Source organism: Poromitra crassiceps (genome assembly GCF_964638095.1).
Source record: "Poromitra crassiceps genome assembly, chromosome: 6".
Lineage (NCBI taxonomy): Eukaryota > Metazoa > Chordata > Actinopteri > Beryciformes > Melamphaidae > Poromitra > Poromitra crassiceps.
The window spans coordinates 24,895,805-24,910,311 of NC_139627.1; the positions used below are offsets into that span (position 1 = coordinate 24,895,805).

Below are 14,507 nucleotides of genomic sequence, written 5' to 3' on the forward strand. Positions count from 1 at the left end.
CCAATCAAACCAAATGGTTGTGGGGATGGGGCCCACAGTACAGACAGATGGTCTGTACCATAACGGACGTAAGGAAGAACGGACACACAAAGTCAGTTAAGCGACTGCACCGCTTAAAATCACACTTAGGTGAGAAGTAACTACAGTAACAGATTTGAAACATCAGCTCCTCTTAAAAAAAAAATCAAAATACTTACCATACAGTATAACACACTTTTCAAGTCTTCACCTTTGTCTATATAAATGCATTATACTTTCAACAAAATTCTAACATACATACACATAATACAAGACACTCAGATCACCTTCACCTCCTATTGTCATACTACTAATAATAACCAATGTTCAGTAGGCTACAGAGGTTATATACTATGGAACACTCATATCAATATGTATACCAATCAAGCATTATCTCTTAACATGCCATCATGCCATGCATTTTGTATCCCTCATACAAATCCCTTTCTCAGTTTTTCCTCAAAGTGCTCCTCACCCCTCTGCTTGGGGGAAACTTCCTTTTAAGGAAATCTATGTGGTTTCTAGTAATGACTGTCAGGCAAGGAATGAATGGATATTAAGGATGGACCTGCCACTAGAGGGAAACCGGGAATCGATTATTATTCAGCTTTCGTAGATTTGCTTATGATGGCTTTTGTCTTGTTATTTTTTACTATTAACATCTTTATATGGTGCCTGGTATTGACATATTTTTGTGAGGGGTTTGTTTTATTTTTGAATTATTACAGAAGTTTGTAGACTTTGCTTTTACAACGTGCAGCTATACAATAAACTGTAAGTGGGTAGTTTCTGGACTGGGACATAGGAAAATCCCACCGTGGACACGGGTTTCTCCACCCGCCATGTTGAGCTCAGTTTCCAGCAACCAGAGAAGGAAAAGTCCCCACTCAGTCCCCATCATCCCATCATCAATGCTGAACAACTATGCTCTATAATAGAAGTGATGGTAGGTTGCAAACAGCTCCAGTAGCTGAGTCAGTTTAGTAACATTATGGTCAGATATTCAGACAGTTGCTCCCAGGGCGGGTCTTGTCCTGTCTGGAGTAGCCAAGTTGTATTTCCACACAGCGCCGCCTGCACAGTGAGTGAGGAGTTGCGTCAAGTTACCACAGATGCACACAATCATGCCGGAATTCGAGCGAGTGGGGCTTCAAAATAAAAGTACATACTATGTAATTTGGAAAAAACAAAGAAAGCGTATGGATGGGTTAGGGCCTAACCCATCCATACGCTTTCTTTGTTGTCGTTAGGGTAGTCTCACTGGCCAGCCTCCTCTCCCTTCCATCTGAGGAGTCTGGTGCCGCAGGTCTCCATAGTGGGATTGCGATGGGCGGCAGTGCCCTTGGAAAATAGTTTCAAACAATCCAACTTGCCGTTTTCAGCAACAAGCTAGCAGGTTTCTGCCGTTAGCTTACTAGCTATAGCGTTATTGTTTTCACTGTGGCGGCAGGGCACTATTTACAGCGACACACAGGGAGGAGGGAGCGGAAGCCGCTCTGATTGACATGGTCGGAGCCATTGAGAGGTCAGAGCCAATGACAGAGCTTGTAATAAGCCGGGAGCGGACATCCGGCTGCCACTGAAACGGTCGCTCCAATGGGAGAGCAGAGTAGAGCAGGGGAGGGTTTATCCAAGTTATGGAGACCTGCGGCGCCAGACTCCTCAGACAGAAGGGAGAGGAGGCTGGCCAGCGAGACTAGGGTTAGGGTCAATCAAGATTTTATTTTGAAAATGATGACCGGACATTACCATGATTTATTGGGGGAAGCTTGATGGCGGGTGTTAACCGAGGCGAGGCTTGCGCCATTCTGCCCGCTGTGGACATCCGATACTACTAACTACAGCCCAGACTCTACAACATCTGGATATCTCTGCATCTGGAGACTGAACCTCAGACTGGTGAGGGAGAGAGGAGGGATGCTCGGCATTACAGAGATGACCAACGGGTAAGTTAACAAGTTTTACTATTTTATTTATTTTCCTCAGAGTTGGGAAGCTGACAGTTTTTCGCAGGGAAAAAACGCAGCCCCGGTAACATTCCCGTTGACGGTTATTGCCAATGCTAATAGCTAACTCGCATAGCTTAGCTAACTACATCATAGAACATGAGTTTAGGAAATAATGTCCACTGGTCACTTCGGCAGATGTGATCTACAAAGCAGCACTTTCCTTCACTAAAATCTCTACTTTTGGTTCACACTGTTCACACTGCCCTCCACTGTGCTTTGGTGGAAGAGCGTGGGAATGTCAAGAAGTTCGTGTTATTTAACGTAAACATCATGCTGCTTGCTGTGTTGGATGCAAGCCGAAGTGAAGACTATCTTATACGTCCCAAGTATGTCCTGTCCTCCCAGTCTGTGCTGTCCTCCCGTCTGTCCATCAGCCAGGCAGCAGATCACTAAACTGAGAGATGTTCTGAATGGAGTTGGACATGGACAGCTTTGGGTTGTTGTGTTGTAACGTTAATGAGCAATTTCCTTTTCTGTCTCAAGGAACCTATAAACTCTTTATAGCCAGGTTCCTTGGTTTGTCTGTTGTTGTCTCGGAGCTCACAGCAATGTGTGATAGCAATATGGAATGGAATGGATCACGCAATGTTAAGTTAAATCGGAATCACTTTTATTGCCACAAGATTACATACGAGGAATTTGTCATTATTTTTATTTTACCTTTATTTATACAGTAGGCTACAGGGTGAGATCAGACCGTGAGGCCCTTGAAGCTCTCATTTTCAAGGGTGATGGTGCCCTCTTTACAATAAAAACATTTATATAAAAATTACAATGGCAGACAAATACAATCAATAAAACAAGATGATAAAAGCACATCAAGAAAAAACAAGAGCACTCCCCATGCAAGGCATCCCGTTTTAGAGAGACCTGGAGCCTGTTCCATTTACCAGGAGCAGTCAGTTGTGTTACTGTGAGCGCGTCTGATATCTGGTATCATTGAAGAGAAGCGAGGACAGATACAAAGGAAGCTTGCCAGTTAGGGCTTTATAAATGAGTAAGAGACCCCTGAAAAGAAAGCTTAGTGTCCTTCCAAATGCCAAGATATTTATAAGAGTTAACAATTTCAATTTGCTCATCTTGGAGTGTATGAATACGACTATTGTCGAGAGTAAGGGGCCTTGAAAACAGCATCCATTTGGTCTTGTTGGAATTTAAGACAAGTTTGTGATCAAAAAGAGACCGCTCACATGCATCAAAGGCAGTCTGCAGACTTGCAGCAGCCAGTGCAGGGGCGGGGCCAAAACTATACAAAATTGTATAATCCGCATTTTGGACATTATATTGCGGAGATGAGAGTAAAATATTATTTATATAGAGTAAACAGAACTGGACCTGAGATGGACACCTTTACCAATCACACTGGGTGTAAGTTTACCCCACTAGCCGGGCTAGTGGGGTAAAAGCTAGTGCACCTCGAGCAACCCGGAAGTCGTTGTTCCGGGTTGCTTCAGATCAGAGAAGAAGAAGAAGCGGTGCGCCAGATAAATGCTTTTCGGTTTTTGAGAGACAGAAAAGTGGATTCTATGCAACAATTTGGATGCAACAACTAGGTGTCATTAAAAGAAGAGGATGTTTTACATCGGATAGCGTCTTCACTTCACGTGAAGACTCAGGTAGGAGCCGGCATTTAGACCTAGACGTGAAAATGTCACAGTGTAAAATGGGAAAATGTGTGACGTTCGCCGGGCACTAATGCGCTCGTATGAGCCAGAAGCGCCCGGCTAGCGGGGTAAGGTGTAAGTATGCAACATAGCCATCATATCAATATTCAGACATAAAAGGACAATATCTAAAAGACAAAATCACAACATTGCAAAACAATATATACATGAATAAGAGTTAGGGCTGTTCAATTAGGGCAAAAATCATAATCGCGATTATTTTTGACTGATATTAACACGTTCACTGCCAACGACGTATTACTCCGTCAAAAAAAATCCAACGGTTGACTGCCACTGACGTATTACTCCGTCAAAAAAATGAAAAAAAAAAAAAATTTGACCGTGGGATGTGCATCTAACCCTTTTACATCTCTTATATAATTATTGGAGCCACCGAACGTTTACAACCCATTCCACCGACCCACTAAGTGGCGACAGTGCTCTCCTGACTAGAGGAAGGCAAGCAAAAAGCAGCCATTCTCATGAAAATGGATGGGGGAAAACGCTTTCGTTTTCGGGCTGATTGCTGGCGATGCGGGATTGCAAATTTGCATAATAGATTACAGGTGGAACACACTTTGAAACACGCAGCATAAATATGACCAGAATCGCAAAAGCTTCATCAAAGCTCTCAACCAAAACTCCAAGAAGCGAGCGAGTCCATCCAGACTTCCTCAAACAGCGGCCGCGCAGACAGGCAGCAGCAGCAGCAAAGCAGTGAGACTGGTGACAAGCTTGTGACGGCCGCTGCAGCCAAGAAGAACGCCCACGGAGGGAGGAGTTGGAAGCAGAGGGGGGTTTCCTGCTGTTAGGGAGGAAATTACTGTTCAAAACTATTGTTTAGATGTCTGACGTCTTACTGATGCCAAAAATGAATGGTTAAAGTGACTGTTCTATCGAATTTCACAAAAAGCCGTTTATCTCTGAATAATTTTTCTGACGCTGAAACCATGCTGTATTCAACTGCTAATGCTTACATAACTACTAACTCTACAAACTAACTCTTTTAGACAGAGAAAGCACACATTCTATTAGTTCTTTTGAGATATTGTGTGTTCACAAAATCTTAGCAGAAAAGAATCCTCGGGTCTTGAAAGATGAGCCAGAATCCTCAAAAAACCCCTCTGGCTGAAGCTAACTACAGTAAAAAAAAAAACGTCTGGCAGTGAATGTGTTAAGATCACAATTATTTCATGTGATTACTAATTGACTTTGACAACATAGCAACATCAGCATTAGTCACTCTTGTTTCCACTGTTAATTGGCAGTCTTGTCTGAACCATCTCCTGACGTTACTACCATGACGTCCATGGACCATTTAGCCACATACCAACAAGATTATATGGATATTGACTGATCAACTGTTTACAGCTACGGTAAAAGCTTATGGTACATCATGGTTAACTGTGGTTGCTTGATATCGCGATATAGTTAAAACGGTATAACGCGTATACATGCAGAAAGATAATAAAGAATTTGAAGATCGACAGAAAAGTGAAAAACAGCCTAAAGTAGAGTTTGCCAGTCTCCAGAGAGCCAGCTCCTCCCTGACCCGGAATGTTCCTGACCCAAACACCCAGCCACATACACACACACACGCAGACACACACACACACACACACACACACACACACACACACACACACACACACACACGCACACAGGGAGGGAGGGGCTGATCAGGCAGTGTAAATGCTACTGTGTGTTCTGCTCAGTGAAGCCCTTGCCGTTTTTACCAGCTGCGACAGGGGGGCTGGTGTTCTTCTCACCTTGTGTGTGTGTGTGTGTGTGTGTGTGTGTGTGTGTGTGTGTGTGTGTGTGTGTGTGTGTGCGTGCGTGGTTTATATGTCGTCTGTCTGTCTGTCTGTCTGTCTGTCTGTGGACAGATTTTGCGAATACGACCGTGCAAGATGCAGCCCTGAAAATCTACAGGTGTGTAGTTGACATCAAAATGAAGGTCGAGTTCTAAAATGGGCGTGGTCTAAGCAAGGGGCTTTATTTGTCACGGGCGTCACATCTGGCGTGATCCCATCGCAAGATGGTCTCTATTCGATTTGGGCAGAGTCGTATAATAGAAGAGTTGCGACATCTCGATTCACTCCAATGGACCAGTTTTTTACTCTCAACAGTTCCCGGAAGTAAGGTTCTGGATTAAGCAGCGCTGTTGAGTTGCAGCAAAATGGACCGTTTGTGATGTACTTTGAAAGCGTCAGACGTTTAAAGAATCAAATTGTATATTATCAGCTTTATTTTAGCATTCAAACGTAGCGCGAGGCGCGAGCCTCCTTCCTGGCTATTCATTGGCTACATGAGTCATGCATTTTGGACCTCCGCTGGCGCCACACTCTTACTAGATTGCTCTGGATTTAGGGAAACAAACTGTGCTCCCACCTAAATGATAGACTTCCCTGTTTGTACGTTCAGATATCTGCTTTATTTGATTGTTTCTGCTTGTACTCTCTACTCTGCTAAACCTTTCTGCAGTGTTTATAACTGGTTAGCTTGCGGGGGATAGCTCCAAATAGCCCCAAATGTTGTTGTCTCAACTACTTGTTACAGTAAGAGAAGTAGCTGATCGTGCCGCTAATCAAGCTAGCAAGCGAAACACGTTTCACATCCTAAACATACTTCACAATAAAAGCATCCCATTAGTTTGTCAGCTGAAAACTCTTAATTTGAAGGTGCTAAACATACTTCACAATAAAAGCATCCCATTAGTTTGTCAGCTGAAAACTCTAAATTTGAAGGCGCTGTGCAGGAAATTGACTTAAAAGTTCCAGGCATCTTGCCACTGCCACATTGACATTGCCAATCCAGGACGCAGACGTCAAAAATCCACAGTGCAGGAACAGGCCTTCAGAGGGCAGTGTGGCAATGACAGAGCCACTATTCTCCCTATTAGAAGTCACTGTACCATCAAAATGATTAAAAAGCTGTTATACAGTATTAAAGGGATAGTTCGGTTTGTTTGAAGTGGGGTCCTATCAGCTAGTTCGATACACTAACTTAATTAGGTACAGTGTTCTGGAGGCTGGGCGCATTGTGGAATGAGACCGCGCACTTAGCGCAGCAGCCAAACCAGCCTTTTCTCTGTAAGTACGGGGGGTCAACTAAAACGTAATTTAGCCACCTAAAACAACGGCCACCTAAACAAATCGATATCCGTGTACATGCACGCTCTATTTTGACAATTTTCAGCGCTTTACTTTTCCGCAAAACAGCAGTTTCATTCGGCACTGCTTTTTTTTCAGTTATTTGGGGGTATTTTATTTCTCCCGGTTTGTTAGTGAAGACACAACAAATAGAATACACGAACGAAAATATGAGTGATTTTGATAGCGAGGATGATATGCCATTCACCTTGGTGACAAGCGGATACAATTATGAACCAGAGAGAATACAGAAGAGGAACTTTTGCAGAGAGTGAACAGGCAGAAAGAGAGATGTGCCTTGCAGACCTTTTTCACCATTCCCAGGATAAATTGTGGAAAACGTCCCAGACCAGAGAGGCCAGGTGACTTGTTGTCTCTAATGTAAGTCAGTGTTTTATCTCTCTTATAAGCCTTCCTGTTTTGTAAACCGCGGCTCTGTGCTCTGTGCTGGCTTTTAGCGGAGGAATACGGTAGTTGTACGGTTGGGAGAAAAAGCAGTGCCGAATGAAACTGCTGTTAAAGCGCTGAAAATTGTCAAAATAGAGCGTGCATGTACACGGATATCAATTTGTTTAGGTGGGCGTTGTTTTAGGTGGCTAAATTACGTTTTAGTTGTTGACCCCCCGTACTTACAGAGAAAAGGCTGGTTTGGCTGCTGCGCTGAGTGCGCGGTCTCGTTCCACAATGCGCCCAGCCTCCAGAACACTGTACCTAATTAAGCTAGCTGATAGGACCCCACTTCAAACAAACCGAACTATCCCTTTAAGTAAAAAAAAAAAGTTACATAATGGGGGTTTAATTATGGCCTAGGATGAATATGGTTTGTATAGCAGTAGTCTGTCTGGACACTGCAGCCTGGCAGAGTGCAGGTTTTTTCATGCATTCCAGCACATGACATGTTTCTCTGTGGCCACTGTTGATACAACCGGAGCTCAGAGGATGGCCTGGTCTCCATGCTGAGGTCTTGTGACAAGACCTTGATGCTCTTGAAATGTAAGAAGTTGAGACAACAACATTTGAGAACTTGATGTTCTATGAAATTACTGTAGGTGGGAATAAATGTGTGGATATATCGGGATCAGTATCGGCAATTGGCCAAAAGAGTTGGAAAATATATCTGAAAAAAAAATCCAATATGGTGCATCGATCTGTAGTGTATGACAGGATGCATGTGATGTATTGTCAGTTATGGGTCTACCTGCCTGTCTGTCTGTCTGTCTGTCTGTCTGTCTGCCTGCCTGCCTGCCTGTCTGTCTGTTTGCCTGTCTGTCTGCCTGTCTCTGCCTGTCTGTCTGCCTGTCTCTGCCTGTCTGTCTGTCTGTTTGCCTGTCTGCCTGCCTGTCTGTCTGTCTGTCTATCTGCCTGCCTGCCTGTCTGTCTGTCTGTCTGTTTGCCTGTCTGCCTGCCTGTCTGTCTGTCTGTCTGTCTGCCTGCCTGCCTGCCTGCCTGTCTGCACTCCTTCCCCTGCACCCTCCCACCTCTCCTTCTCTGTTCTCTGCTCCTCTCTGTCCTCTCTGGGGGGGGAGGGGGGGGCGGAGAGGTCTGTTCCCTCCCCTGCCTCCTCCTCTCGCGTTCCCCCTGCTCTCCCTCCCCTGCACCCTCCCACCTCTCCTTCTCTGTTCTCTCCTCCTCTCTGTCCTCTCAGAGAGGTCTGTTCCCTCCCCCGCCTCCTCCTCTCGCGTTCCCCCTGCTCTCCCTCCCCTGCACCCTCCCACCTCTCCTTCTCTGTTCTCTCCTCCTCTCTGTCCTCTCCCCTCTCTCACATTCCCCCTGCACTCCTTCCCCTGCACCCTCCCACCTCTCCTTCTCTGTTCTCTCCTCCTCTCTGTCCTCTCTGGGGGGGGAGGGGGGGGGGGGTGTGGGGGAGGAGGGAGCAGAGAGGTCTGTTCCCTCCCCTGCCTCCTCCTCTCGCGTTCCCCCTGCTCTCCCTCCCCTGCACCCTCCCACCTCTCCTTCTCTGTTCTCTCCTCCTCCGCATTTCCCCCTGCGTCTCTCCTTCTCTGTTCCCTCCTCCTCCGCGTTTCCCGTTTTCTCCCCACCTCCTCCCTCCCTCACACTCCCCCTGCTTCTCTACCCTGGCTCTCCCTCCCCTGCACCCTCATCTCTCCTTCTCTGTTCTCTCCTCCTCCACATTTCCTATTTTCTCCCCTCCTCCCCCCCCTCCTCCGTCTATATTGCTCAATCTCTCCCCACCTCCTCCCTCCCCCTGCTCTCTTCTCCCCCACACCTCCCCTCCCTTCCCCTCTCCTGCTCTCTCCTCGTGCTCCTTCCCCACCTCCTATACCCTCCAGCATCTCCCATTCCCTCCCCACCCCATCACTCTCTCACATTCCCCCTGCTCTTCTCCCTTCTCCTGCTCTCTCCTCTGCTCTCCCCTCATTCCTATATTTTCTATATTATCAATTGTTCAAATGTTATCTTTATTCTGTATATTCTTGTTACTGTTGTGTCAGCTAGAATTAGCTAGACATACTTTCTGTGAAGCCCTCTGAGACATGCTTGTGAATTAGGGCTATATAAATTGACTTGACTTGACTTGACTTGACTGTCTGTCTGTCTGTTTGCCTGTCTGTCTGCCTGTCTCTGCCTGTCTGTCTGTCTGTCTATCTGCCTGCCTGTGTGTGTGTGTGTGTGTGTGTGTGTGTGTGTGTGTGTGTGTGTGTGTGTGTGTGTGTGTGTGTGTGTGTGTGTGTGTGTGTGTGTGTGTGTGTGTGTGTGTGAGTGTGTCTACCTGCCTGTCTGTCTGCCTGCCTGCCTGCCTGTCTGTCTGTCTGTCTGTCTGTCTGTCACAGATAAGCACAAAGCAACAGAATGTACAATGACCTTATTTTGCCCACAGCTGTTCCTCCATGGAAGTGTGTGTGTGTGTGTGTGTGTGTGTGTGTGTGTGTGTGTGTGTGTGTGTGTGTGTGTGCGCACGCATGTGCATGCACTCGTCTCACGCGTGTGCGCAACACAGTCCCACAGCAAATTGTGTAATAAGAAATGTTGGTCCACAGCGCATAACGCTATATTTTCACAATTAGGGGCTGTGTCGACAAGACGTGTACTGTATTTCAGAAGCCAGCGCCCTTCTGCACTTCATTCTCTATCTATGGCAGGGATGGGCAACTTTGATGATAGAGAGGGCCACAAAAAAATGTCCTCGCTACCAGAGGGCCAGATTGTGACCGTGCACTTCCACCAGTAGCCTACTGTAACCCCATCACTCACAATTATAGCTACTAATTTGATGAAAAGGACTGGTAATCCTAAGGCTGGCTTTACACGGTGAAACTTGCACGCAACTTTAGTTGCATGAAACTTAGGTGAAACCAAGTTGCAAATGAATTGCATGGTATAAATCCTTCTGCAACTCACTTGAAACTTCTGTGAAACTCAGCCGCAACAGTTGCAAAGCGCTCAACTTTGTGGAACTAGTTTCATGCAACAGCCAATCAAAATGCTGAGAACCAGTCAGCTGATCACATAGGCTCTGGCTGTCTGAATCAGTGCGCAGTCTCAGAAGACATCTATATGTCAATATCCATTTATAGTCATAGCGCCCCCTACTGGCAACACAGAAAGTGGTTTGTAACTCGGCCGGACATGGTCCCACGCGCACCAAAATCCACATGTTTGATGAGCATCCCAGCCTGAAGACATCTAGTTGACCATTTGGAGTTATCGGCAGAGCGCCCCCTACTGGCCACACAGGAAGTTGGAGTAACTCCATTGTAGATTGTCCAATCTGCTCCAAACTTGTCATGCATGATAAGTGTCCATGCCTCAAGCCATCTATGTGTCAATATCCATTTATAGTCATAGCGCCCCCTACTGGCAACACAGAAAGTGGGTTGTAACTTGGCCCTACATGCTCACACGTGCACCAAACTTCACATGTTTGATGAGCATCCCAGCCTGAAGACATCTAGATGACCATTTGGAGTTATAGGCAGAGCGCCCCCTACTGGCCACACAGGAAGTTGGAGTAACTTTATTGTAGATTGTCCAATCTGCTCCAAACGTGTCATGCATAAGTGTCCATGCCTGTAGACATCTATTATGTCAATATCCATTTATAGTCATAGCGCCCCCTACTGGCAACACAGAAAGTGGTTTGTAACTCGCCCCTACATGCTCACACGCGCACCAAACTTCACATGTTTGATGACCATCCCAGCCGGAACACATCTACATGACAATTTGGAGTGATAGGCAGATCGCCCCCTACTGGCCAGACAGAAAGCGGTTTGTAACTCGGCCGTACATGGTCACACCCGCAACGAACTTCAGATGTTTGATTAGCATCCCAGAGCAATGAATGTATTCTGATCCATGCGGAGCCAGGATCTACATGGGTTAAAAATAATAATATTAACATGTTGTGAAGTATAGTGATCACATAACTGTTCAATGCTATGCTATATATGTTTTAATGATAATCAGTTATCTATATATGAAGCTACAATTTCATACTGTTGTCACAAGGTGGCAACAACGAGCTATTTATTTATTTATTTTCCTTGAATCAATCAATAAATTTGAGAAAAATAATAACAATGCACTCACCGGAGGCTCATTGGATCAAGCTCCTTGAAAAGAGTGTGAAACAATCCACTGGTACGTCTTTTAAGTAGCCAGTCCTTCACCCACATACGTTTAACTTTTTTTTCATGTTGTGTTTTTTCCTCCTCCTCCTCCAACATATCCATGAGTATTAATGCACTAATAGCTCTCTTCCTATTCTCGGGGCCCGGGACAGCCATATTTTATCTAACAAAGTAGCTAGCTAGCTAGCCAACCAGCCAGCCAGTGCCAGAAGAAAAACCGATACAACACCTCCGAGTCCGAATTGATATTTTCCAGCGAGAAAACGATATGAAATACGATACAAAGATGCAGAATGACAATTCTCACTTGAAAAAACAAGAAAACCATACAATAGATGAAAAATGACCAATCTAGCTAGCTAGTTTTGCTGGAAGAAACTGCCAAGTTGCACGAGACTTGATTATTTTTTAATTGCTTTGTGTAACTGTGAAGTTGCATGGAAATTGGGTTGCATGCAACTTGCAACCTGCAACTAGTTGCGTGCAAGTTTCACCGTGTAAAGCCAGCCTTATAGTTTATTATACCAACATTTATATTTTTCCATTCAGATGACACCAGAAACTTTGCTCTAGCTTTAAAATGACCCGCTACAGCAATTTGAAGGGGTGCATTGCATCACCCAAATATGTCATATTAATCAGTAAGATTAGTAATGTTGCATGTGCAATGTGCATCCTGGATATGGTTTGTTACAATAGCGTTAGCTCAAATGCTAACATTAAACAGTATGTGGATGGACAATGCTAACGCCATTAGCGCTATGTTCTGGGATGTACAGTAAAATAAAAACAGATTTTGGTGGTCTAACCTAACCTAACCAAAAACGTCCACCTTGGACGACCGAGTGAATCAATGATGACATCATCAGTGGGACAGACAGACATGGTCAACTTGGCATCTCAGGGCTTCTGGAGACTTGGATTACACTAGACGAGCAGTAGCCTATGGACCAGGAGACAAATTGATTAAATATAAATTGCATAATTCAACCATCGCCTGGTGCATGAGATATCTTGTGCCTCGACCTCAGTTTGTTAGGCTGGACGACACTGTATCAGATATCATCTGGACAAAAACTGGAGCCCCTCAAGGAACAGTTTTAGCTCCTTTTTTCTTTATTCTTTATACTGCGGACTGCAGACATAGTGAGGCCATGTGTCATATGCAGAAATTCTCTGATGACACTGCTCTTATTGGTCTCATCAACAAAGGTGACGATCGGGCCTATAAAAAGGAGATTGATTCATTTGTTTCCTGGTGTGATGACAACTTTTTACTGCTCAATGTTGAAAAAACCAAAGAGCTAGTTATTGATTTTGGGAGGAAGAAGGCAGAAGTCTCCCCTGTCATAATTAAAGGGTTGGAGGTAGAAATAGTCCAGTCCTATAAGTATCTCGGTGTCCACCTGGACAGTAAGCTGGACTGGAAGAAGAACACAGATTCTGTGTTCAAGAAGGCCCAGTCTCGACTTTTCCACTTGAGGAAGCTTAGATCGTTTGACATCAGCAGATCACTTCTTCATGTGTTCTACCAAGGTATCCTAGCTAGTGTCCTTTTCTATGCTGTGCTGTGCTGGGGGGGTAGCCTCACAGTCATGGATAGAAATAGGATAAACAAAATGATTAAAAAAGCTGGCTCAGTGATTGGCCTTCCCCCTGATTCCTTGGAGATGATTATAGCCAAGAGAACAAGGAGAAAACTTAACTCTATTCTTTCTTTTGAAGGCCATCCTTTGTTTAATGTATTTAATGCCCTGCGCAGTTCGTTTAGCAATAGGCTTTTGATGCCTCGGTGCTCTACTGAGCGATTTAGAAGATCTTTTGTTCCTGCTTCTGTAAAATTCTTTAATGAACACTTCTAGCTCTGCATTGTGAGGCTCTCTCTCTCTCTACTGTATTATTGTTATTGTGCTGTATGTTACTGTTTCTTGTATGTATCTGTACTCGCTCTGGTGGCAAACCATGTTTCCCCTCGGGGATTAAGAATAAACACCATACCATACCATACCATACCATACCATTATGTTTACTTTTTCACAATGCCATCAATGCATTCCTACTCCTATGCCTTTTTTTTTTTTTTTTTTTTTTTTTTTAACCTTTATTTATACAGGCGAATCACCTTGAGACCTGGATCTCATTTTCAAGTGTGACCTGTTCAAGCAGCATCCAGACAGAAAGTTACAGTAACAAAAGTTGACAGACAGTATGACAACAGTAAACAGTACCAGTACAGACAATTAATAAAATAACCAAAAAGCTAACAGAGACACACTAGACAAAAAATGCTGTAGTGTCAAAGCATTAATTGATTTAATGTTTTCAGTATTCCTTTTCCTATTCTTTTTTGCCGCTGCAACAGCCCAGTTCCATCTTTCATCTAAGCTTATTTTATCTTACTTCTGTAGATAATCCTACAAAATGGCTGTTTTTAATTAATTTTTTTGCAGTGAGACAGACACGCGGCCTACGATAATGGCTGACTTTCCATGCAAACACTATAATGTGTGGTCATTGTTGTGTGGTCCAATGCCAGCCTGGGAGTAAACACACACACACACACACACAGGACTAGAACTTGGTGTTTTGGCTTCACACTCGTCTCTCACAAACACACATTGGCACATAGGCACAAGTGGACATAAACATTCACACCCTCACCACACACACACACACACACACACACACACACACACACACACACGCATGCACGCGCACACACGCACGCACACGCACACACACACACACACACACACACACACAGGAAGTGATGTGTAGGTGCAGACAGAGAGATAGCAGTAGTTGTGAGTGTTTGCAGTGACAGCAGAGGGACTACACTCAACACTTTGGTAAGTTGGCTTCAGTATTTCTATTGGTATTGCTGTTGTTTTAACTGGTTAATGGGGTGGGACAAAATATCAATATATCGTGATACTTCCTCTTGCGATAGATACATTATCGATACACTGGTGGTGCCATATTGTGATACGATATCTTGATACCATTGTGACATTTATCCTGAAATGTGTATTTCTTTCTTTTTTCTTTTACTCCAAACCTAATTTGTACAGA

At 44.5% G+C, this 14,507-nt stretch overlaps 1 protein-coding gene across 1 annotated transcript in view; it reads left to right on the forward strand.

The window, feature by feature from the left end:
* The first annotated feature begins 1,840 nt into the window (after positions 1 to 1,840).
* Positions 1,841 to 14,507, forward strand: part of LOC310779052 (LIM and senescent cell antigen-like-containing domain protein 1) — a 69,570-nt gene continuing 56,903 nt past the window's right edge. The window contains exon 1 of the mRNA XM_083639548.1: positions 1,841 to 1,964. Coding sequence (XP_083495674.1) covers positions 1,936 to 1,964 — 29 coding nt within the window. The 5' untranslated portion in view covers positions 1,841 to 1,935. The remainder of the gene's footprint in view (positions 1,965 to 14,507) is intronic.